Genomic DNA, 26158 nt, shown 5'->3' with positions numbered 1-26158 from the left:
ATCTCATCACTTCCATTATTTTTAGGTACCTAAATCTCTCATGAGGTTTCATGAAGTGTTATGTCGTAGGCTCCTCAAGAGCACATTGCCTCCTTAAAATGATCATTAATCATTTGCTCCTCTTTCTTTTCAATGATTATTGTGTTTGGAACCGATTAGTCTACCACGCTTCATGCATGCTGTAGACTCTGTCCTTCAGGGACATAAATTTAATAGGAGCATTTTGCAGCTGAAATTAGAAATTAACTTTGGGTCAGCAAATGCTTCTAGCATTTGAGTTGAATTATCTTTTGAATGAGAATCATACTAATGATAATTCATAACATATTTCTCAGCTGCTTCTTCTCTCCCCCTTATGTTAGAAAAACTAACATATATCCCATCTTCTTTAGGGGAATCCATCTTTGTGCATCACAGTAGATTAATTAATCATATACCACACATAAAAATTGTTAGATGGAAATATCTGGTTCCTGACCTTGAACCAATTGTGAGGGGAGAATTTATCATAATTTATTGATCTGAAGCATACAAATGATGTTGTATACAATATATCATATCTCAGACCACCACATGAAGCTTTGTTCTCATAAGCAATGGTTTAGCTATTTATCGGAGGCATTCAACGCCAAACCCGCTTGGTATAAACTAGCATTAACAAGATGAATTATCTTGATTACATAATTTGAAAATTGTGCTCTCAACTCAATTATTTTGAGCAAGTAACTTTGCATATGTCAAACTGCGGGTTGACAATAAACGCACATGTGACCGTCTTATTGATGCATCTATTTAAGACATCACATAACAGGTGAACGGGCCCATATTCACCTTATATTTTTTCAGAATTTAGGGATTCAATCCCAACATTAGCCAGCATAATAAACTCATCATGAGAACAAGCAACACAAATAAATTCTTGAAGAATCTTCAAGTTCTTTGATATATGTCGAATATTCAAGCTGCACATCATATTTGAATCGGATGGCCAAATTGCTCATGCCAACTGATAAAATTATCTATACTAGTAAACTTCAGGTTTACCATGCCATGTGCTATTTGTTTTAGTAAACTTCGGTTTACTATGACATGAATTATTTTTGTACCAATAAACTTCGGTTTATTGTGGCATGCAATTCATCATGCTTATATTTGTTGTACAAATCGAGTAACCTTTCATATTCATATTTCTTTTCCACTATGATATTTTGAAGATATTTAGTCCTCCAATCATTTATAGCTTCAATATGATAGCCATTTACTTTAGTAAACTTCGGGTTTACTACAACTTGGGTTTCGATCATAACAACTTTGTATATTACAATCAAGAATGAATGACATAATAGTATATAAGCTCTTCAGGAGCCTTTAATTTATTCTCCATAATCACATATTGTTCGGACACTACTGGTGTCATGATTCTTGTAGACAAATAATCAGGCTCTTCTGGACCTTGATCATTAATTTTGTACTACCACATATTGCTTAGACAACTCGCTGGTGTCATGAAAGAGAATTTGATTAGATCTTTCCGATGTCATGTAAGAAGACAGTGGACTAATTTACATTTAAAGATAATAAATTCATAATAACGAAAAGTAAACATTATGTTCTAAACTTCAGTATTTCAAACATCTCCTTCAGGGAGATTCACTATTAACATCTGAATATTTCGTATCTTAATGATGACCACATAAATATTACATCCTTGACCAAGAAAAATACATGAATTTGTTATTTCCTTCAGGGAAATCAATAACAACTAATCATGCTATCAATGTGGTTATAATAGAAAATATTCTACAAAATCTTTTTCATTTGCCTTGGAACGATATATAATAAAAGTATCCAAGATGATTTGACATACGACAGGTACGTGTAGCAATGATCTTCATACCACAAAATAACATATGTATCCTTTGTTATTTTATCTCATCAGGAGGTGTGTTGTGGTATTTTTTCATTCACTTCGGGGAATGAAACTTGACTCATTTAGATAACTTTATACATAATTTTCAATATCTCATTATTTCTCTCAACGACAAGAAAACAAGCTCAATATATTTCTCAAACCTTTTTCAACTTGTCAAAAGTCATACCAATACTTCTAGACCATCAAAATACATATAGAACCATTCCTTAGTTACGTTGTAAATCCCAACACTTCAAGAAAATTGCAGCAAATTAAATATACAAATTTCCTTCATTATCTTGCCACCTTAAATAACTAAAATCGAAGCTTGCAGATAAATAAGAAAAATCTTTACGTTCATTATTTCCAAATAGGTATATGATTTTAATTTTATCATTAGTTCATGTAGTTGGGTGATAATATAAATTGATGGCGAGAAAAAAAGAACATCAGAGTAGTTTTGATTTAACACTATTCTACTCAAACACATAAATATGTGTTTAAAACATAAGCCATGTAGACAGATGAGATATGAGCACAACCAGTAAACTAAACATAGAGAATTAATTCAACAAAATATAGTTATGTGTATTTGTATAAGGTATAATTTGAAAAACCGTTCATACTTGGTAGTGAAAGGTTTTTTTTTTTTTTCTTTCTCATTTTTTTTTTTTTCATCTCTTCTGGAGATGGGTCGTTATAACTTCACAACCAAAACGCACGTCCGTAGTTATAACCTTACTGCATGCTCTCACATTCACTTCAGGGAATGAATCTGTATTTGTACATTTATCAAAAGCTTCCGTTCTTCGAGAAGGAAACATATATAATCATGTGAACGTGCCTAATCATATAAAATTATAATCTCTTATAACCTCTTTTAAAATATTGTTACTTCTGGAACAAATCGGGGCATATAATATAGAGAATCCTTCTCAAACATATCTTCAATTATAATCACAAGCCTATAGAAATATTGCCACTTCCGGTGGTTATTTATTTCTTCCAAATTCTCATTTAAACATTAAGAAATATGAGATTAACATTATTGTTCTTCAGGAACAAATTTGAGGCATAATCTGTATTAACATTATTGTTCTTCAGGAACAAATTTGAGGCATAAATAAATTTAACCACAATAAAGCTTGTGAAATTTTGCCACATCTAACGATAATGCTCTGTAGGAGCAAATTTTAATTGCATCTAAATTTATGTAAGTGCAAACCAGAGACCTCTTGGAAGCAAGCTCATGTATACAGTAACTTTTCTTTGTCTTCCATTATTAATTAATAGTGCATACCTTCAACTCATTGTTTTGCCACTCTGGTAACCAATTTGGTTAACTTACGTAGCAAAGAGATTCTTGTGCGCCGTATCAAGCTCCGAAACTTTTTGGTAGAACTTGAATCTACTCAATAAAATCACTTCATAATAGAGAAAGCAGTAGTTAAACAAATACCACAAAATTGAATTTTGACATAATAATAAACTATCGCGTAAGATACTTATCTTGCTCTTCGATCTTTTTAAAATATTTGCTCAAGATGGTAGAATCTCGTGCTGATAACGTGTTATAAAATAATAAAGTAAAGAACAAGAATAATTGTAGAGAAAGAGAGAAGAGGGAAGAGTTCTTATTTCTCTTGTTAGGGATGAAATACAATGAAGAGAACCTCTCTATTTATAGGAGAGAATTGACTTGGTGCCAAAGTCACAAACCCTAGCAAACCCTAAAATTTCTCCTAAAGATAGACATCACAATATTATAATAATATTTATAACAGGAAGTATTTTGTATCATTTTTCGTATCATTTTTTTGTGCGGAATGCCCTTCAAAGGCACTGGTCTTTAATTTTTTTCCCTCAAAAGTTGAAATCTTTAATTTTTCTCTTCGCCTCAAACCCATGGGTTCTGGGTTCAAACCCCCGCTCAGTCAAATATTAAAAAAAAAAAAATCGCAAGGCAGAAGTTTGTAGCAATGTTAGGCCTATTTAGGCAGAAGTTTGTCTTAAGAGGTAAATTTTTGCCTGAATAGGCCTAACTTTTGCCCAAAATTAGGCTTAATCAGGCAAAAGTTAGGCCTTAAGGCAAAGGTTTGTAAAATTCCAACTAAGTTTAAAAAAAAAAAAAAAAAAAAAAATTGCCTTAAGGCAGAGCTCGAAAAACTGCATGAGGTAGAGTTTTGTATGCAAAACTCTGCATTGTGAATCCAAACTCTACCTTGTGATTTTAAAAAAAAAAATTTGACTGAGCTTGGTTTCTAACCCGAAACCAAGAGATTTTTAGCGAAGGGCAATAATTAAAGATCACCAATTTGAGGGACAAAAATTAAAGACCAGTGCTTTTGAAGGGCAATCGTGCAAATGACCCATTTCGTATTGATTAATGTCAAATTGAGCTATCCTGGACCTACCAATTGAATCGTGTTTTGAGGATGCTATTAACGTATCATTTTTTTTTTTGCGCGGATAGTCCTTCTTTTGTGGTGGTCTTTAGTTTTTGCCCTTAAATTGTTGGTCATTAAGTTTTGCTCTTCGCTTGAAAATGCAGTCGAAAATATCCTGAAGTTCTGGGTTCGAACAGTCTGCCTCATAAGACTGAACTTTTCCTCAAGGCATAATTAAAAATTTGTCTTATAAGGCAAAGTTCTGCCCTCTTCAGCAGAAGGCAAAGTTCTGCCCTCTTCGGCAGACTTTTAGTTATGCCTTAAGGCAGTCAACCGCATAAGACAGAACTTTTTGCAATGCCTTGCCTTGCGATTTTTTGTTATTTTTATGACTAAAGCAGAGTTCGAATTCAGAATCTCGGGTATTTTAGGTGAAGAATAAAAATTAAAGACCATCAATTTGAGGGCCAAAAACTAAAGACCACCCCAATGAAGGTCAATCGTGCAAATTACCCTTAAGGGCTTAGAAGGATTTAATCATCTCGATTTCCTAGGTTTGATGTATATTAAGCTGTGACATGAGGGTGTTTAACATTTAGGATTTAAACAACTTTTGATGTTTTAGGCTTTTTAGATGTCATGAACCCATGTTTGATTTTGCTTTTGGGGCTATATAGTCAAGGTCACAAAAGGATTTGGGTTGTTCGGGATATAATTAAGATGATCAGTTTAGACCGAAGATTATTAGGCTGGAAAGAGAAATTATATGGGAGTATTTCGTATTGATTAATGTTAAATTGGAGTGTCCTGGACCTACCAGTTGAATCGTGTTTTGAGGCGTTTAGAAAGATTAAAACCTCTTGATATTCTAAGCTTTGATGCATATTGAGTTGTGATCTGAGGGCGTTTAGAATTTAGGATTTCAATATTCAGCTATCCCCCAATCATTAAAATTCCTCCTGAAATTAAACTGCCAACCATGTTCAGTATAATATTCAGCTACAGTGCATTGTTTGTTCATTGATAGACTGTACAAAATGGGAAATTTCTCCATCAATTTACCATCCGCCAGCCATATATCAGTCCAAAACGTAATTTTTCTCCCATTCCCAATCACCAGTTTTACATGTTGATATTCTGGCCATAATTTGCACATATGTTTTCATAAACCATTTTAGCGGGCATGGTAACTGTGCAGGGCCTCCAATATCCAATCCTCCCATATCTAACAGCAGTGATATTTTTCCAAAGCTTATTTCCGATCTCATTAAATCTCCATAGCCATTTAATCAGTAACCTTTTATTGAGCAATTTTAGGTTCCTTACACCCAATCCTCCACCCTTTTTTAAAACTGCACGCTAAATTTATCCATTAGATATGAGGTCTCGGTCACACAATTCAATATATACATACGTTTTAATTTTTTAATCTCAGTTGATTCTGTACTTGTGTAGTGGATTTAGAACTCCATTTTTTGTGTATGTTGACGATCTGTTGGTTATCACACACATTTTGCACCTTCTGAACCCCAAGTATACATGATGGTTTGGTGCTGCACTTGTTATAATTACTGTCATGGGTGAGGTAGAATCTGCCCTACTTTTATTATCCGCTACAGTCTAAAGAAGGCTTTGGTTTTAGATTCGAAGTTGTTGGTGCCTTGTGATTGGATATAGAGTTGATAATATAGATCAATAAATTGGTGAGGGACAGAGAAAGCAATAGAAAAGACAATCCAAAGAGCCGTGAACGCACAATGTATATTATCTGGGACAATGGGATGCTATATGAACTTAAATGCTAAATCTTATCTGATTGAATGCTAAGTCCATCACAACAGAGCATATGAACTTAAACACTAAATATGTATGAACTTAAATGCTGATTGTGAATGCTAGGCCTTTTGCACCCATTGGCCATCTTGTCTTAGGTTGCGTATCCCCAGGTCTTAGTGAGTGAGCCTCTCGGATTCTCACTAGTTCCTCCAATTAATTGAGGACTATATTTCTACCGTTAAACCACGAACTTGGTTGCTTAACTGAAGGTCGACGACTGGGGTCTTTGGACGACTTTTTCAAAATACCCATTCTTCACTCATAGCTGCGGCACGTGATGCCTAATTCGTGTCGGGTAGTATACTCGAGCAGAGTTGGCTACATTTCAATTGATCTAGCTTGATCCAATGCCTTTCTATGGAAAATCTGAGATTCTGAAAAAATTTCAAGGAGCTATCACTGATTTTATTCGTCTTTGCAAATACAATTATATGAAGGCTTGTTACATGTTCTTCCATCATTGATTCAACTCTTCAAGGTGACGTGACTATGCTAAAGTGACTTGTCTATGATTGCGAAGTGATGACAGGTCATGCTCATCCATACCTCAATAACGAAAAGAAAGTTTTTAACTCCTGTGTTTTATTTCTACTGTAACACAGCCGGTCCCAAGCCCGGATAAAGGAGGAGGCTTATTGTTCTTTTAGAAGTCAGTTCCTTCATAGATATGAACCATACAAAACCTGTAAGCTAATAGTGAAAGGAAGACTCTCTCTCCCTCTCTCATTGCATATTCCCGTCCTGGAGAACCTTTCTCAGGTGAGCAAACCTGCTCACTTCTTTCTCTGATTAATTATTAATCTTGTAGCATACTATTTAGCCTGAAGAATGCTTGTGCAGGTATGTTTTTCTTCTACCTGCTTCTCTACTTTAGTTTTCTACATACGGAAATGCTAAGTTGAGCAGTCACACAAATGGACATATATATGTATTTTCCTGTTTTATGTTTCATCTATTTTGCGATGGTAGTATGATGAAAATATCTGATGTTGCTTAGCTGTGTTTAAACTTCTTACCTGCTGCATTCCTTCTTACCCTCTCAATAACAACTTCTGATCTACTTGAGGGACGGAAAACCAGTAAGATCAAAAAGAACTTGTGACAAATCATCATTTTGTCAGGGTCGATATGTTTCTCTGCTGAAAATCAATCACTTGAAGCTGACTGCAGTGAGTAATAGCTAAACTGTGATAACCACAACTATTGACTTAATTTTCATCTGATTACCGTAAGAATGAGTTTTCTTGTTTGGGGATGATCTTTTCAGCTCTGTTCCATGTGAATGTATTTTTTTATTTTCTTACTTTTACCTAATATTTGGTTTCTAATTAGTTTGTCAAGCTAGCTAGTTATAATTAGTATTACCCTTTACTTCTCCAGTCACACATATAAACTGAGAATCATTCTTCTACTATTTTAATCTCCCCTTAATCATGAATTTGTTTTGACCTGTCACTTTCGGTGAGGGATCCAGAAATTCTCAGTGTGGAGTGTTATTCATGAGGCAATTTGTATATTGCATGGCAGAGCCATGAAATGATCAGAAATGTTAGTAAAACAGTTGAAGATTATAATAGAATTGCTAAAAATGGTCAAACACTTCAAGATTATAATGGAAATGTTGAAAGTGCTCAAATGATGTGATAACCTCTGTTAGTACCAGCAGTGTTAATGAAGCAATAGAAGATAAAGATTTGAAAGATACCCTCATTCTCAAGGACGTTAACAGATCGGAAAGAGGGAATTGAGGCTTGATGTATTCTGAGTTCTTACTATCAACTCGTCAGTGCAGACTTCTACATCTTGGCTATTACTCTTCATAAAGCTTAAGGGAAGCTAGATTGATTTGGGAAATAATTTCGGGATCAAATTTTACCCCAGCAAATATCTAACATAAACCTTTGAAACACATAAAAGTGGTACAAAATTGGAACTTTTACATTTTGTAAAGCATGAAATAAGATAGTTCCTAAAGATAGCGTTTTTTTTGGAGAAGAATCTTAGCTGGATAGGATTTTCTGAAAGCTAAGTAAGACAGATAATCCAAATGTACCATAATGCACTAATAAGATAAACTACGAAGAACCACACTGAGATAACTAATAAAAATCTCCAAAAAAGAATCAAATAAAGTCAGCATTTCTCGAAATACTCATTATATCTTTCCCTGTTTATTTAACAAGAATCTGACCAGAATTTCAGAACAACCTTAAAAGGGAAGAAAACAACATCGCTTGAAATTTTTAGAAAAATGGCACTGTTAAGGTGTCTATCTGCAGAAATGGAGATACTAAACCATGTTCTTAGGCTAATGGAAGCATTCCGAGCTTTCAACTCAGACAACAATGGCTTAATCACAGCTGCAGATCTCGATGGATAATAAGGTCGCTCGGGTGCAATCCCAACCAGCACGATGTGAATTCCATGATGCAACAAAGGTGATGTTGGTTTTCCATTATAGTATAGTATTATTCAGATTTTGGTTAAATAGTTATATTGTGAAGTAAGTTCCATCTTTTGTATTTCAAGTGATTTTGTTTTAGAGCTAAGAACATCATATACATGTGAGGATTCTTCAAATTGAAGAGGAAATCTAGGGATTTTTAGAGTTCAAGTGTGCACCAACATCTATATGTGCTCTGATAGGATGTTACTCTGCCTGAAATATGTCCATTTCATAAAGAGTTTTAACTTTTATACATGGAAGGTCTTAAAACAAATCTTGTTTAGTATTAAAGATTGATAACAATGTCTCTATTAGTTGAAGCAAGTTATATGAAACTAAAAATTAAGATGGTTGTAAGGAAAGAAGTCAATTTCTCCCTATTATGAAAAATGTGTTCTTATGAAAAAACATCTGGCAGCCAATCACCACAAAATGATCTTCTCACTGCAAAATATGAGATGCCTTCGATCATACAAATTGTGCTTTCTTTCATTTTCTGAATTTAGTGAGAGTATATAATTATTTTCCTACCAATTATGCTGATAAAAATCTAGTTTGTAACAGGTGATAGTAACAAAGATGGGATGCTTATCATTGTGGGGTTCTTGAACTTGAACACAAAGGATTTGGAACTGGAGGGTCTTGCATGTTCCCTTAAGAGGAGCTTTTGAATCACTAGAATATCAAGGGGAGGAGAAGCTTGTGACTGATGAAGGACTTTATGGGGCTCTTTTACATATGGGAATTGATTTGTCTCTGGATGAGTGCCAGAATATTATTGCAGCATGGATTTGGATGGTGATGGAGCTGTGGATTTTGAAGATTTATGCTTTCTTTATCATGTAATATATAGACAATAATCTAAACTTCATTCGTACCAGGTCTTTCATATTGCTGTGTAAAGGGCAACTGAACTAAAAGTGCACTAAGTTCCAGTTGTGCGTGACGTCTGGGATGGGAGACCAAAATACAAAAGTAATTTCAGTGCAACTCAGAAGCAAAATACTTTACATTGGATTTATTTCAAAATGATACCTTGATTTGACAAAAACTGTTGAATCTTCTATAACTCTCATATGGATTGAAAACAGTTGTTGCCAAAAAAGGCTGTATTCTCTGATCGTTAGTGTAATTGGTGTACTTAATCCACAAGAAATCATACTAGAGTCAGAGGCGGAGCCAGGATTTGAAGTTTGTGGGTTCGGGATTCTAATATTTTAAAGTTACTGGGTTACAAATTAATAATTTGTACATATTTGACAAAAAAATTAATACAAATATATGGTTCGGACCAAAGCTACTGGGTTCGGCCGAACTCACGCTCGAAGGGCTAGCTCCGTCCCTGACTAGAGTAGTAATTTGTTGCTAATACTAAAAGATAACATGTGTTTAGTACTGGAAGATGGCTTCAAATTAGTAGAATTTTATTCAAAAGTTTGTGAACTACATAATATAAATATCAAGGGTGCAACAGTTCTACATGTAAAGTTGAATCTTTATGCAAAGAAAAAATAATATCTAACTACAGAGAAAAAGTTTAGATTGAGATGGTGAATGATAACAAAAAGAGAAGATGAAGAAGTAACAACAGATGAGAAGCAAAATTACTGAGAGGCAATTTCTCCACATTTACAAATACAGTAGCATGGTCAATAGACTGTTGCCACTGCCCACTAGAATGGTTGAAAATATACACTTTCTGTCAGTTAAATTAAACTTAATTGTCCTTATTCTATCAATTGAATTAGCTTCTTGTAGTCGCACGAAAAATTAAAGAAAACCAACACATAAAGAAAAGACGTTTAAATAGAAAAGATTGATACTCTACCAACTACTGCATATCAGAATGGCGAAAATATTCGAACTGATTATCTATTAACCACCAATCCTAAACCACAAAATCCGCTGCGGTATAACAAAATGCCAACTATTAATTACTAAACAAATCATGTTATGGAGAAAAAACTACCTGAATAATGTAATGTCAACATGGGAGCCATCACTAGTCTTTGTTAATCAGAGATCGCGATGGTCCTCCGTATCGTCATCTAACCACTATAACTACAGGCCACCATGAAGCGCAAGAGATGGCTTTAGTTAACAATACTACTAATAGTATTTCTATTTCCAACTTTTTGTAATATGGTACCACCCATTAATAGTAGCCATGTTTTGTATCCTGACCCAACGAATATCGCTTCAATGCCACTACGTATAAATAGATAGTGTAATGTCGTACCAGTAAGACACCGTTTGTTTTGAAGTAACAGAACGAGTAAAATTTCACGACCCAAAAAAAAAAAAAGAAATGGATCAAATTTTCCATCATGTGATCTTCACATGCCAAATAAGCCACTCTCAGTGTGTGTAGATATAGTTAACATGGTGCCTCATCAGCAAGTACATAGTGGGTCAATCATCATCTTTCTCCCAAAAAATCATCATGGCTCAACAATCCACCAAACTCCCCATAAAAATCATCACCGGTGCCGATTCTAACGGCTGCAACCTCAAAGACAGCTTAGTATCCCAACTCCGTTCTCTCAACATCGAAGTCGTCGACCTCGGCACCGACAAATACTATTCCATCGGCGAACAAATCGGTCGCCACGTCAGCCAAGCGGCCAATAACCCCAACCCCGCTGTCGAAACACGAGGACTCGTCGCTTGTGGTACAGGTGTCGGAGTTGCCATATTCGCTAACAAGTTCCCTGGTGTATATGCTGCCACGTGTCTCAACCCTGATGAAGCTCGTAACGCTCGTTCGATTAATAATTGCAATGTTCTTGCCGTTTCAGGGATGAATATGACGCCGGAAGTGGCTTCTGATGTTCTTAAGGCTTTTTTAGAGACACCCTTTAAGTCTCCTTGTCCTGCTTCGGGTTCTAACCCATGGCCTGATGAGATTGATCAATTCTTGGACAATTCGGTTCTTGAAATGAAAAGGATTGGTGCTTTGGAAAATGGGGAGAAAGGGGAATCTGGGGTTTGTAATCTTTGTTCATTGGTTAAGGGGAGAGAGTTTAAGGATGTGGATATAATGCCTGGTGGTTCGATTAGTATAGTGAGGGAGAGTCCTACTGCAGCGTTTGTGAGGTTTACCGCAGGGAGTGTTGAACCGGCGCATCATCATACATTTGGGCATGATCTTGTGGTGTTGAAAGGGAGTAAGAGGGTGTGGAATTTGAGTAAAGGGGAGAAATATGATTTGGGAGTTGGGGATTATTTGTTTACTCCAGCTGGGGATGTGCATAGGGTGAAGTATTTTGAGGATACTGAGTTTTTTATCAAGTGGGAGGGGCAGTGGGATTTGTTACTGGATGAAGATCATGCTGCTGCCAATGCTGCAATTGATAAGGAAATGCAGAATTGATTGATCCAAGTGAGGCCTTTGTTGCTATGCTTTACTATGTATTTGGGTTGATTTCCTTGGTTAAAACAAAGCTAGTTGTGGTCTTTGACAGTTTATGTTTATTTGTATCCTTTGCTGTTGCTATGTGATCTTTAAATGAACATGTCTGTGGTAGTGGGAGACCACTGCTTATGTATAAATTATGCTTCTGAGTTTCATAACCTCTTGTTTTAGTTCTTCTAGTTCGTGTCATCTTAGCATTTCATATAATTGTCTTGTTCCTTGCTGATTGAATTACTACAATGTCAGTTGCAGGTAGATTTTCTGAAAAGGTTATCTTACAAATGTAATTTTGTCCCCTTGAGATGTGAGCTAACTAAACTTTATAGCAGATTTTCTTAAATTGACATAAAAAGTATAGCTCAATAAAACAACAACAACAACCCAGTGAAATCCCACAACGTGAGGTCTGGGGAGGGTAGAGTGTACGCAGACCTGACCCCTACCAAGGTAGACATTGCTTCCGAAAAAGATCCCGGCTCATAGAAAGCATAAAAAGAGTAAAGATAAGGCAAGAGATTCAAACGATATGGAAACGCAAATAACTAAAGCGACTAAGCCATGATGAAGCGATTTGTAAAGCTGAGAAGAAAGCTATCATAGATAAAATAAGATAATCAAAGTACAGGATAACAAATAAGTAGCGAGAAATCAAAGCACAAGAACTTATATCGCGATAATGTGACTACTAATATGAAAGGATAAACGTTACTATCTACTAGGCTTCTACCCTAATTCGAGTCCTCCATACCCTCCTATCTAAGGTCATGTCCTCGTAGTCAGGAATCGCGCTATATCCCGTCTAATCACCCTCCCCAATACTTCTTCGCCTATCCCTACCTCTCCCGAAACCATCCACATACAACCTCTCACACCTCCGCACCGGGGCATCTCGTGTCTCTCTCTCTTCACGTCCAAACCATCTCGTCTCGTTTTCCGCATCTTGTCTTCCACCGAGGCCACTCCCACCTTGTCCCGCATAGCCTTATTCCTAACTCGTCACTCCCGTGTGTGCCCACACATCCATCTCAACATTCTCATCTCGCAACTTTCATCTTTTCGAACGTGAGAGATCTTAATCGGCCAACACTCCGCCCCATACAACATAGCTTTCCGTCTAACCACCACTTTGTAGAACTTGCCCTTAAGTTGTGGTGGCACCTTCTTATCACATAGCACTCTGGAATCGAGCCTCCATTTCATTCACCCCCGCCCTAATACGATGTGTGACATCATCGTCAATCTTTCCATCGCCTTGCATATTGATCCAAGATACTTGAAACTATTTGTCTTCTGAATGACCTGGGTACCAAGTCTCACTTCCACACCAGCCTCTTGAGGTGCTTCACTGAACTTGCACTCTGCCTTGGTCCTACTTAGCTTGAATCCTTTAGACTCCAAAGTTTGACGCCAACCCTCCAGCTTAGCGTTGACTCCGCTACGAGTCTCGTCGATCAAGACTATGTCATCCGCGAAAAGCATACACCATGACACCTCACCTTGAATATGCCGCGTCAATTCATCCATCGCCAAGGTAAATAAAAACGGACTAAGAGTTGATCCTTGATGCAACCCCATCACAACCGGAAGTGCTCGAGTCTCCTCCTACCGTCCTTACCCGGGTCTTGGCTCCCATACATGTCCTTGATCACCCTAATGTACGCCACAGGTACACCTTTAGCTTCCAAGCATCTCCATAGGATCTCCCTTGGAACTTTGTCGTAAGCCTTTTATAGCTCAATAAAAGAAGAATGAAAAAGTAAAAGACATACGCATTAGTTGATCATTTGCCAGCGTTGAGTAGTGAGCGACGCATGTGCTTGCAAGTTCTAGTGAATAGTTGATTTGTCTTAAAATGCAATTATCCAAATAGAGAGGATGCTTACACAAACAGACTCATTGAAATCAAACTCCACTATTGCTCGAGATTGAGACAGTTGATCTTGATCTAGCTTAAGTTTGAGACATAGTTGAACGTATTTCTTTGTTGTCAATTGTCATTATTTAAAAGGTCTTGATTAGAGACGATCAGTACAATAAAATTTTCACAAAGTAGAAGGCTCATAGTTTCAGGTGTATAGTTGAACGTATTTCTTTGTTGTCAATTGTCATTATTTAAAAGGTCTTGATTAGAGACGATCAGTACAATAAAATTTTCACAAAGTAGAAGGCTCATAGTTTCAGGTGTATAGTTGAACGTATTTCTTTGTTGTCAATTGTCATTATTTAAAAGGTCTTGATTAGAGACGATCAGTACAATAAAATTTTCACAAAGTAGAAGGCTCATAGTTTCAGGTGTAACAAAGTTCTTCTCATTGATTGATGAAGCAATAGGATCCATTTCACTAACCTGAAAGGTTGCAGAATAGATACATCACTATGAGGATTTACTAATATTAGATACAACATATTTAGACCTTTTTTATTTCCATCTCGTGGACTCAAAAACTACAAGACACTCTTCCTTGTGCAATGCCTGAGTTATATTTGTATCTGCATCTTGGATTAACAAAGTGGGGGTAGTTCTTCGGTGCTCATTGGATGATTTGCAGTCATTAGACCAGACTCAACTCATCAGATAGCGACACACCTTTAGAGATCTCATTTGACTCGGCTGATGCAATATTTTTCCGCAACGCCACCAGCTGCTCTCCGGCATTACATATGTATGCAGAAGCTTGCCTACCTGAAAGAGTTGCCCCTTCCATGCTATCGATGTAGTCCTGAAGAAAACAAGCATTTTCACATCATATGAAAGTTAAACAACCACAAGATAACCGGCCTACTCGAAAATATCAATATGTTGTATCCTCCGTGCAACGAACTATCACAGGTTTTATTGCATAGTTGGCTGCAGCTCATTGTTAAATTTCACATGACATTTGCACTATTCGTTGCAATTGCTGATCCGATAGTTTAAAGTTTCAAAGCCTCTAAACTGTATTAGTTACATATGATCTCTTTTTTCACAACAATCAAGACCAAGAAGTTTCTTGTAATACTTCTCAGAGACCATTTCAATCAGATTCGGATACTATCAATGCATAACTCGTAAAGAATATGCACATCTATAAACATAATTCAATTTTCAGCCATACAATTTCTTTTTTCTGGTAAATGTTGGCCAAACAGAGATTCAACTTGACCAATCAAGTTTTTGAGGTTCATTCACCTTACATGAACACAATAATATCCCTTTTCCTCTAGTAGCAGCATCACATGTTTAATACATGAATCAAAGTATTAAGAGTATTGGATAATAGCAGATACCTGTTTTGTATATGAGCCAGCAAGAAAGAAATTTTCCACTGGCGTCTTCTGATCAGGTCTGAATGGGTCTTTACCAGGTCCTTCACGATACAAGGATTGCCCAATTTTCACTACTGATGACCAGGTAACCTCAAGACCTTGGGAAGAAGGAAATAGAGACAAAACCTGATACCAAAATATCTTATACGTTAAGGAGCCATTTGATTCACATAGTAGTTACGCAAGTATTATGATGCAGAACAATTACTTTGAGATCACTTTTATCGTCAAATAGCTTTATCCTCATACTGCTAATGCACTCATTCTCACTAAATGTTCTATTCGACATAAAATTACACATAAATTCTCATATAATCGCTAACCAAATGCTACATTAGTTATGTGAAAATTATTTTTTCCTATGCAATCAATCAAATGCTACACTTTTTCTGATAACCATAGAAAATCTAGCAACAAAACGATTTAATCGGAAATATAGACAAATTCTTGAGGAATCCAAAAAAATGAAATTAAAAAAAAAAAATCAATTGTTCATACTAATCCGCAAGGGCAAGTGGCACACAGTTCGAAACTTGGTGGATAATTAGCCCGTCCCTCTACCTAATTAGGAGGGCAAAGGAGGAAGTTTAGGCAGCCGATGGGTTCTGAAGCTTTTAGTAATGTTTCTACTTTCTACGAGATATAATTCTTACTTTGGGGGATGTGGAATTCTATTCCCCGATGCTTCTCCTCACAAAACATATTGCACATGCATGATATCAAAAGAACCAATTTTGATAAACTAACTCATCGCCGTGTTCTTACATTGTTGAAATTCCTTGAAGACACAAGTGTCATGGAATTTTTGTGGGGGAGTGGCAGGTGGAGAGGGGTACTGGAAGTCGAGTTCGCGCATTTTGTAGTAGACTCTCATAGGTGGCATCAAGCTACAACTTATTGGCAGTGTCATGGATTTTGGAATCCGTCGAGCACATAAGTGCCACAGATTTTAAAACCCATAATCAAGAACTTTTTGTCCCAAAATGAGCACCGGCAATACTACTTAAAAGTGTATGAGATTTGCTATTCATTGTTTAGTAAACTTTGTTTTGAAGTGCAAGAGGCCCAGGATGAATATGACTCTGCAATAGCACATACTACATCATCAAGATGTTGGCAACACAAGCTCAACTCAGATCCTCTGACTGCTTCCATTTCTAGTTTTGATTTGTGACCGCGTCTGTTGTTGATTAGTTCATCTGAACCAATTATGTCAACGAAGAACTATTAAGACTCAATAACATGTGTTTCTAAGTTGCATTTACCTGGATTTCCATACAGCAAGGTCACATTTTATTTTCTTTTCTTTTTTCAGAGAAATTCTAAGATGAAATGATATTAAGTCAATTAAATCCATCTCGCCTAGGGCTTTGGTCTAGTGGTAAAGGCGCAACTTGTGATGTGTGGAACAGCGGACGTCACGGGTTCAAACCCCGCAGCAGATCAAAGCCTGGTATTTAAGTGGAGAAGGATAGAGGGGTTATTCCATCATCCACTGAGTTTCAAATTGTGGGCCAATGGCCCTTGCAGATTTCTCAGTTATTTAAAAAATATATATGTTCTAGTTTGATTTGTCCATCTACATAAAATAGTTTTTCCTGGCATAATTGTTACCTTGTATCATCCACTAACACACACAAGAAAATGTGGTTACCAAGGTTTTCCAGAAAAAGAAAATTGGCACGTATAAGAAGCCAAATTACCTGCTTTGACACTCTTTTTATAATTTCATCATTTGGTAGAGGCATGTAAGGGTCACCAGGCGTAAGGACACATCTGAAGGCACCAAAACAGAGGAGAATAGATCAGAGAAGAACAAGATAACCACAAGATCTTAATCTGATCAGGATATCTAATGAATTGCTGAGCAGTTATCTGATATTTAATTAAAGATAAAAATGTGATTCCTTACTGAAGCAATGAGCCTTGTCCCTCAATATAATAATCTTCCGGAGATGCTAATGCAAGGTCTGCAAAGCAAGAGAAATCTGCATCCGGTGTATACAGGAGATTGTCCAAACCTGTAGCGCGCTTCAATTGCCTGAATTATAGAGAGAATTGTTAACTAACACACAGATTTAGTAGTTCTTTCATCATAAAGAATTTATATAATGTGAAAAAATAGTTGATTCTGAGCCACAAATGTATCACCTCGAACGCTCCAAGTCCTGCAACTCTGTAACCCAGCCATTGTATCGTAGTTGTACTGTAACAACAGGCACTCCGACCAATTTGTAAATATTGTCAAAGAATTCCAATTCCCTCCACTTCTGAGGTACTAATCTTTTAATTCCAGGGACATCACATGCTGCAATTAGATATCAGCCAAAACACTTTCAGTTACAAGCAGTTGAAAATGAGGGAAATGAAGGAAAATACACGTCCAATCATATAGTTGATTACCAACCAGCGACATAGGCATCAGCTTTTATAGTTTTCTTCTGAGTGGCCTGTACATAGACACCATAGCAGTTGATTAACACACCAACACTTGTAAAGCAGCACGAAGTACTAATATGTGCATAAAAGAGCCTAACAGTTGAACCTATTGAAAGATATTCTTTTCAAAAGCGATAAAATCGATGAAAGAAAGATCTTACCTTTGACATGGCAAGCCCGCTAACATACATACTTCCATCAGAGGATGTCTCATAAAGCACCTCTCTGCAACCCCACCTCAGATGGAATCTGTGAACAGAGAATAGATTCAAAACAAGTTGAGCATAGCTAGTTCATTCATTCAAGAGAAAATTTAAGCCTAAATCTGCTGGTTCATAAAAAGAGACAATTCAAGGTTTGAAACTGCTAATTCACAGTGAGCAGCTGTTTCCATATTTGGTCTTACCTGCCCCCCTTGTCTATGATGTACTTCTTAATTGGACCACTCAAATAAACATCAGGAGAACCTTTTAGCATGCGTAATAGGGAAGCCTCCGTTTTAGTTGCAAATAATGCAAATATAGTGAGCATACACCGAGCACTGATATTGTCACAGTCAATGAATCCAAGAGCATATGCAACAGGGTCCCACATCCTCTGGATGCTAGCACGCGTCCCACCTTTAGACATAAACCACTCAGAAAAGCTTACCTGAAACAGATATTACATAATATAAGAAACAAGTAGCGGGGAGAGGACACTTCCTTGCAGAGGAACAGACTATCTGACTAGTTAACAAGGACGAAAAAAGGAAATAACCCTTACACTATCTAGATCACGTATCTGCTGCAACGCGCCATCTGGATCAACTAAAGCCCGCACCACTGGACTAAGGGCAAGAGCTACAGCATTTCTAGCTTTATCATAAGTCTGCATTTAAAGGGAGGAACACGTTACCGACAATCACATACAATATGAACATTAATCAGGGTTTCCCACAACAGCCACACAGAAATAACAAAGCGATTCTCTTCTCTCTTCTCTTTTCAAAGCAAACCACTAATTAATAATGGCAGACAACCAGTCCGAAGATCACTATGATTCCATACACTCTACGTATGTTAACTGTGTAACAAGGAGCTGATGAATCGCAAGGTGCAGTAATTATTAAAGCCCGTGTATGTGATATCTCTATTTAATTATGAAAGAAAGAGAAAAAAAGTTGTTCCTCTCAGGTTTGCCTTTAGTTTTGCCTGTCAATTGTGCCCTCAAAGCATTCTGTCCCTGTCTTATACCCTTCCCCACTAACAATTATTCTCTTCCGTGATTGGATTAGGCCACTGTGTCTTTAAAGTTTTACATGCTCAAAGTACATATATAAAGTAACAATACTTGCAAGCACTTTAGAACAAAGGGGGAAAAAGAATACTTTTTCACAAGTAACTATCATCGCATACCATATGAAGCTGCCGCACAATTATTTATTTTCACCTCCCACTATAGAGTTAAAAGATAACTGAAATATTTCTGAAGGGAAATTCACTAACCTCTCCTTAAGTTAGAGGAAGCAGAAGAGCATTACTAGATGTATGCTAAACTTCCTAAGCAAGATACAATATACTAATAGATTCCACACATAAGTATGAGCAGCATACAAGAGTCAAATGCCAAAGGCATGATCCTTGGTATAAGAGATAGCACGAATTGAAAAATCAATTACGAAGGGGGCAGTAGCATCTTACCTTTAGCTGATTAGTAGTCAAAAAAGCATTAATTCCATGTAAGGGTGCTCCAACTGGAAAGCGGAAATCAAGCTCTGCATTGAGGTATAGACCGCAAATTATAAATAGTAACAGACCATGTTAACTTTAATATATTGGAAGACACGTTCCTCGAGGAGTCATTTGTGAAAGCATTTTAAAGTTTCCCTAGGTGAAAGATTTATTATCGCATAAATAAAATCAAAGATTTTGTATCGCATAAATAAAATCATACCCCCTATTTCACCCCCTTTATTTACAAATGTGTGAGTGTGGTCCTTCACTAGCAGGTTTTTTTCAGCACCCACCTACATCAACCAGGAAAAAAGAAATAGAATTACTTAATTGATAAACATGAACAGAAAGGAAAAACTATCAAGACTCCTTGGCACTTCAATATCCATGTCCAACTAGCAAATGAAGTTTAATCTTAGGCATTAGTACTGGCATAAGTACTCAGTACAAACCTTACTCTAAATTTTGGAAATGCTCCTTAACTATGAGTGAGCAGTAACGCAGTTCTATTGCATGCTCAACCACTAAGTAGAAATACAATAGAACTATGAATGGTGAGCTCTGATAACCTTTTTCAACAGACGGAACAGATTATTATAGCAACCAAAGAACACGTGCAGTCCCATTTCAATGTGGTTCCCACGTCTATCAACAAAAGAACCCACTTTCCCACCAATAAAGGTCCTCGATTCATATATATCCACCTGAAAAAACGAGAGTAGAAGAAATGTTGTATTCCAGGTCACAGGGAAAAACACAAAGATAAAGACAATTTTTTTCTTTTTGCTTTTTGGTTAGCAGTTTTCTTTCAGAGTGAAAGGGTATGTTAGGCTTCTGAACCTCATGTCCTTGATCCAAGAGCTCCACAGCAGTCGACATGCCTGCAAGCCCAGCTCCAATAATAGCTACTTTCAGCTTTGGGCCTCGATAATGTTCAGGTTCAGGTGGAAATAGCCCTTTTGGAGCTGCAAGTTGAAAATTTTTATTTCAGCAGAGTAATTATCCTTCCTTATTGCAAGACACTATACCAGAACTTATTGTACCTTATTTAGATATTTCTTTTTCAATTTTTTGGTACAACGTCTTGTTTAAGTTACGCAAGAAGTATATACTTCAGGTGTCTAAAGAGAGAAGATTGAAATGATTTTGAAGTTCTTTCATTCTCCAACATTGCCTTTGCTTTTGTTCCAATAATAGCTAAAAGAACCAAAAAGAAAAACATCCTGATATTCTAGACATATCCAGTTTTTCTTTTGGTGATGTCTAGAATAGTTTTCTTTAAAATATCAGGATATTCTCCAACATCCTGCTTTGGTTAACAGTTTTGTTTCAGAGTAAATTCGCTCGCTTTGGTGTACTTGTTTTCGCATCCTTTCATATTCAATCATTCCAGTTCCACCCTCTCCCCCTTCCCCAACCGCAAACACACACGGTCTTCACAACTTAATCCAATCCGACACTATTTGGAGCAAGAAGATTATTAAGAATCCATTCGTCTGACCTATGGCTGCTCACTCTTTTATTGGATTAATGGTTTAGATGTGATGCATTAGCAGTATTCTTTGCAAAGCAAAACTTGACATGAAATGCAAGCAGCCCTAGTTTGCTAGTCATTATTCGTTTTAGATGAAGAAATCTATGATACAAAAGAATACAGGAAAGTACAAAGAAACATCAACCTAGAAGTCTGCGGACATCCTTAAACATTCTATCTTCCACTAAAACTTCTGAATTTTACAACACAGATTAAATACCACCACTTTAAGTCAAATGATCCAAGTTTAACAGCAAGACTCAAAGAAAAAACGCAAACGCGCAATCAAGACATACACAAAAAGAACAAATTTCAAAAAGAAACAAATGGCTGACATCCAAAACATTCATTAAATACAAATAAATACTAACCTCAAAGTTTGTGGGTTGGCACCCTTTGAAATCTTATCTTCCACCAAAATTAGTTAACAAAACTCAAAGATATGCACATAGAAAAACACAATTGCTTAACACCCTTTCACAATTCACTTCAACATCTCAAACTAAACTCCAAGAATCCATACAACACACAAGCAGGAACAAAAGCTAAACACAGAATGAAAAATCAAATAGTGCAGTGAACAAACTTTACCATTAGTACCCATATCAGAGACCATGGAGTCCAAATCAGCACGAATAACTGATTTTCGAGTCACTAACCGGTTTGACAATCGAGGACCACCAAAAACCAAGAATCCAGCTGACCCATTTGGGAAAACATGTTTCTTTCCAGTAGTAGAAGTTGCAGGACAACAAAAATAAGCTGAAGAAGTAGCCATGGAATTGAGCTTTACCCAAGAAAAAACACAGTAAAACTTATTTGGGTAGGGAAAAATGAAATCTTTTTGTTGTTAAATATCAAGAAAATGGAAGAAATGGGGTTAAACAAGAAAGCATCAAGTGAAGGATAGAAAGAAAGACAAAACAAGAAGAAAAATGGTATCTAAAGATTAGGAGATGCTATAAGTGGGAAATTTGGCAGGTTGTAGAGGCTAATTGGTGCTATATTTAGGTGCCGAATGAAAATTGGGTTATTTTTTTTGGGTTTGTTTTGTAGTGATATGAGGTTGGTTAATGGATGAGCCTAAAGAGAGAAGGCAAATGGTGGTGTGTTGCCGCCACCACCACTTACTAAATGATATATTTAGTGCGTTTAAACAGAAAAAAATATAACTAGTTACTCCATTTTAAGATGTCTCAGTTTAAAACTGAAAGCCGACCATTAGTTTGGCACTGGTTGGTTACAAAGATAAGGTTGGTTAATTAAATATAAAATGCACTTCCCTCGTCACTGCCACTATTTCATGTAAAATCTCACCGTTTCATATACCAAAAACACATAGTATTTCAATAAATTAAAATAAGTTCAGTAAGCACATATGATATCCAGTAAATATATTTTCCATAACATAAAGGGTTCAATCCACATTTTTTCCAATGCTAGTCTCTATGAACGTGCGAATCCATGTCAATCATAACAGATGTTAGGTATTATTGTTTGAAATTACATACGTACTATTTATTTCATGAGGTACAAAAATATTATTTGGTTGTAGCCACTTAATACTTCTCAAACGTGCAGTTGCGCGTTATTCGCAGTCAATCTCAATCATACTAAAAAATTATTAGATAACATTATTTGTAATAATATAAATTTATTTTGTGAGTTGTAAAAATGTTACTATAGTATATGATTTAGGATTGTACCTACGTTATACTTCGTTGAAATTGATGTTCTCAGTATTTATTTTTTTCTTCTTTTTCCCCATATAGAAAACTACATCACGACTAAGATAATACAATATTATAGAATAAGTGATCATATATTTGTTTATTGTCATTTACAAATACAAAGGTGTTGAAAATCATTACTAAACAAAATTACATTACAAGAATATCAATCAATTTTAAAAATATTTAGTTAATAACTTAAAAATAAAGTGATCACTAAAATAAGGTATAATAATATTTTCTATTAAAAACTCAAGTAATACATAAAAAAAAAAAAAAATACATCCAACCAATCCATAAATAAATATAAATATCAATTCAAGAATTAGCACCTCATGAAAAATAAGTTAACATAATTAATAAACCACAAAAAATTGATATAGGGAAAAGAAATTCATACCATATCCTACACAATGCAGATTATCAAATTTGTAAAATAACTAAACAAACAAAAATTTAATCTGCTAATAGTCTCTATATATGTTTTACGAATTGCGCACCTAAAATATAAACCTTCAACTGCAATTTTTTTTCTCGTTGATTTCCAAATATTTAAGAACTCCCTTCCGTCTCTTTTAACCTATTAAAAATAGAAACTTAAATAATTAGTTCCTTAAACGTACCTCAATTTCTCCAAAAGGAGTAATTAATTTAATGATATTTTATTATTAATTGAATTCAAAGTCCCAAATATTGGATAAAATATTTAAGATTATAATTTTATTCAACGTTTATGTTACTCATTGTCTTGATATTTTTACGTTACTTTAGTTTAACGACTCTTATTCTATCTTTTAAGACCACACATATAAAGTAATCTAAAAATACCTAACCCTATCAAATTATGGTCTAATAATTACCTAATCATTTTATTTGTTAGACTTCAAATTCTAACCTCCACAAATAACTTTCAATCACACACTTACTCCAAGGAAAATAAGGACATCCGCTTGATACTTTCTAATTTAAATGTAATAGCAACTCTTTAACTAATTTGATTTGAAATCGAAAATTAGAAGTAGTATTTGCTTTAAACTCTAGTTTTAGTTGTGACACTTTTTATATTTACCAAAATAGTCAATAGAAATATAGTAGAATTAGACTAAAAGGGTATAAAAGTCGTTTAATATTTAAAGGCTATTTTGGTCTACCAACATTTATATTCATGCTTTTAAAATAATTATGAACGTGCAGTTGCACGTTATTTCAAGTCAATCTCAACCGTATTAAAAGATATTAGATAATATTATTTGTAATTATATATATATTTATTTAATGAGTTACAAAAATATTACTATAGTATAGGATTGTATCTACTTAATACTTCTTTGAAATTGATGTTGCCGGTATTTACCTTTTTCTTCCTTTTACTCGTATAGAAAACATGTTACAACTAAAATAATTCAATAATAAAGATTAAGTAACCATAAAGCCAACACGTGGCAACCACTGTCTAGAGATTAATTAAAATTAGATAATTCACTTATCTGTGATCTTATTATATAAATTCAATTGTTAACCTTTAATCTAGATTTTAGGTTAAACATTTCGGTAATATTTGCCATAAAAAACTAAATACAAATATTTCTAATCTTACATTATCTTTTAACCCGGTGAATATCAAGGACATGAGATATATCAAAGTTCTTAATTATGACCAAAAAAAAAAAAAAAAAGGAAAGAAAAGACTCCTAACGTCGATTCTTCATTGACTTATTTAATACACTATGTTGTCTTTAATAGAAGTCACATGGGTATAGGACTACTATCCTACCTGTTACGTTCTAGCATATTTATTTGCTAATCATTCTCAACATTTTAGTCTTGGACCCTATCTCTATATTTTAACTTGGGCTCTATAAATGAAATATTTTTACTTTTTTGTTCATTAACGTTATAGAGATAATTTAATTAATAAAGAGTATAAAGATCAACCAACATTATTATTCGTTTTACTCAATCAAAGTAGTAGTAGTAGTACCCAGTTTTGAATATATACATCATAGGGGGTGTAATAGGAATTCCATAATATAGGAGGTATAAGTTTTTAATTTTAAAATACAGGGGATACGGAAATGAGTCATGTTACATTGGTGTTTAATAGTGTAATTAGTCCTTAAATTTTCAGCTTTGAAAATTTGTAGAAAATAATAAAATTGTTTGGCTCCTTCGTTTTCTAAATCAGTTCACACAATAGGCTCATATCAAATTAAAATGTACGGTTCAAATTGAAAAAGGATGGGAAATCAATTTTTCAGTCTACTATCGTCTTTGATGTCCATAAACAAATAGGATTATATAACGTTGGAAGTAAAATTTGAAGGATCCTATAGGCGGTATTTGATTAAGATTAGAAGTTTATGCGAATTCATATTAGGAGAGGTTATTAAATTTACAATTTTATCCATTATAGAATTGTTTTATTAAGACTCAATATATCTTTAAAGGGTATAAAAGTCGTTCAATATTTGAAGGATATTTCGGTCTACCAACATTTGTATTCATGCTTTTAAAATAATATAGATAGATAAGGTGGTTAATAGGGGTGTCAAAAAAATATGAAAAACCGACTGAACCGACCGAACCGATTTATAGTGTTTTTTCAATAAAACTGTGGTTTTTTATTTAAGCTTAAAACCGTCCCGAACAATTAGGGTGGTCTTTTTAATTTATTAAAAAAAATGAAAAAATCCCGAACCGAACCGAACCGAACCGAATAGCTTTACATGTATGAAATATATTTTATTTATTACAAATATGTTAAATTGAATATATAAAATATATTTTATAAGTTATGTTTCAAATATAAAAAAGAATTTTGGCCACTGGACATATACGTGTCAAATTCAACTTGTGGTTTCTGTGGCCTACCAGCTGATGTTTGTTTTTGGCTCAATTGATCAACATTGTTGTCTTTGGCAAGTTACTCTTCTCACTGGTCAATCAGTGAGGGATTCACATTGTGATGATGCTATCATTGTTGTCTTGCTACTTGACATAACACATTTCAATTTAATTACTTTGTGTAGTTATTTAATATCTTTTACATTAAATATTTCAGAAGAAATAAATAGAAGTTTTATTTGATGGTGTGCTACAAATAGGTTTGTGGAAGTCTGCGTCGTTACGTTTTAATAATGGTGTACTCTTAGGTAACACTTTAAAATTAAAATAACTTAAAATTAGCAGAGATCACCGATATCAAAGAAAAACCGAAATAACGGGACGGTTTTGAAAAGTCTAATTTTGGTTATACAAAATAAAATAACCGAAAAATTGGGATGGTATAATTTTTTAAAAATAACTGGCCGAACCGTCCCATTGACACCCCTAGTGGTTAATAAGTCCGACCACACCTAGTATAAGTGTTTAGATGAAAAATCAATATTTGTCTATGTATTTAGTACAATACACCCTCCGCCCCAATTTAAGTATCTT

General features: G+C 35.1%; 2 protein-coding genes and 1 pseudogene across 2 annotated transcripts; 2 read left to right on the top strand and 1 right to left on the bottom strand.

The window, feature by feature from the left end:
* Positions 1-5874: 5874 nt before the first annotated feature.
* Positions 5875-9708, top strand: LOC132061988 (probable calcium-binding protein CML29; annotated as a pseudogene).
* Positions 9709-10971: 1263 nt separating this feature from the next.
* LOC132063595 (DNA damage-repair/toleration protein DRT102) lies at positions 10972-12154 on the top strand. Its single transcript, XM_059456214.1, has one exon. The coding sequence runs from the start codon at positions 11025-11027 to the stop codon at positions 11952-11954; it is 930 nt and encodes a 309-aa protein (XP_059312197.1). The 5' UTR covers positions 10972-11024; the 3' UTR covers positions 11955-12154.
* Positions 12155-14282: 2128 nt separating this feature from the next.
* Positions 14283-22056, bottom strand: LOC132063594 (zeta-carotene desaturase, chloroplastic/chromoplastic). The gene is made up of 14 exons (XM_059456213.1): positions 21582-22056; positions 20297-20421; positions 20026-20160; positions 19677-19749; positions 19424-19497; positions 18507-18611; positions 18148-18392; positions 17903-17990; positions 17710-17752; positions 17454-17610; positions 17215-17343; positions 17006-17078; positions 15264-15428; positions 14283-14716 (listed from the first exon to the last, which is right to left on the bottom strand). Exons 1-14 carry the CDS (start codon positions 21766-21768, stop codon positions 14549-14551), a joined length of 1767 nt encoding a protein of 588 aa, XP_059312196.1. The 5' UTR covers positions 21769-22056; the 3' UTR covers positions 14283-14548.
* Positions 22057-26158: the final 4102 nt, after the last annotated feature.

Source organism: Lycium ferocissimum, chromosome 7 (assembly GCF_029784015.1).
Source record: "Lycium ferocissimum isolate CSIRO_LF1 chromosome 7, AGI_CSIRO_Lferr_CH_V1, whole genome shotgun sequence".
Taxonomy (NCBI): Eukaryota; Viridiplantae; Streptophyta; class Magnoliopsida; order Solanales; family Solanaceae; genus Lycium; species Lycium ferocissimum.
The sequence above is the reverse complement of the archived record's forward strand: the minus strand, read 5'-3'. Positions and strand labels throughout refer to the sequence as shown.

Excerpts from the sequence above, each read along its gene's own strand:
- LOC132063594 (XM_059456213.1), bottom strand. The coding sequence starts at position 21,768 with ATGGCTACTTCTTCAGCTTATTTTTGTTGTCCTGCAACTTCTACTACT. Across the intron at positions 20,422-21,581 it reads CTCTGATATGGGTACTAATG|CTCCAAAAGGGCTATTTCCA; the intron begins GTAAAGTTTGTT and ends TTCAACTTGCAG. Across the intron at positions 17,079-17,214 it reads GGACAAGGCTCATTGCTTCA|ATGTGTCCTTACGCCTGGTG; the intron begins GTAAGGAATCAC and ends TGGTGCCTTCAG.
- LOC132063595 (XM_059456214.1), top strand. The coding sequence starts at position 11,025 with ATGGCTCAACAATCCACCAAACTCCCCATAAAAATCATCACCGGTGCC.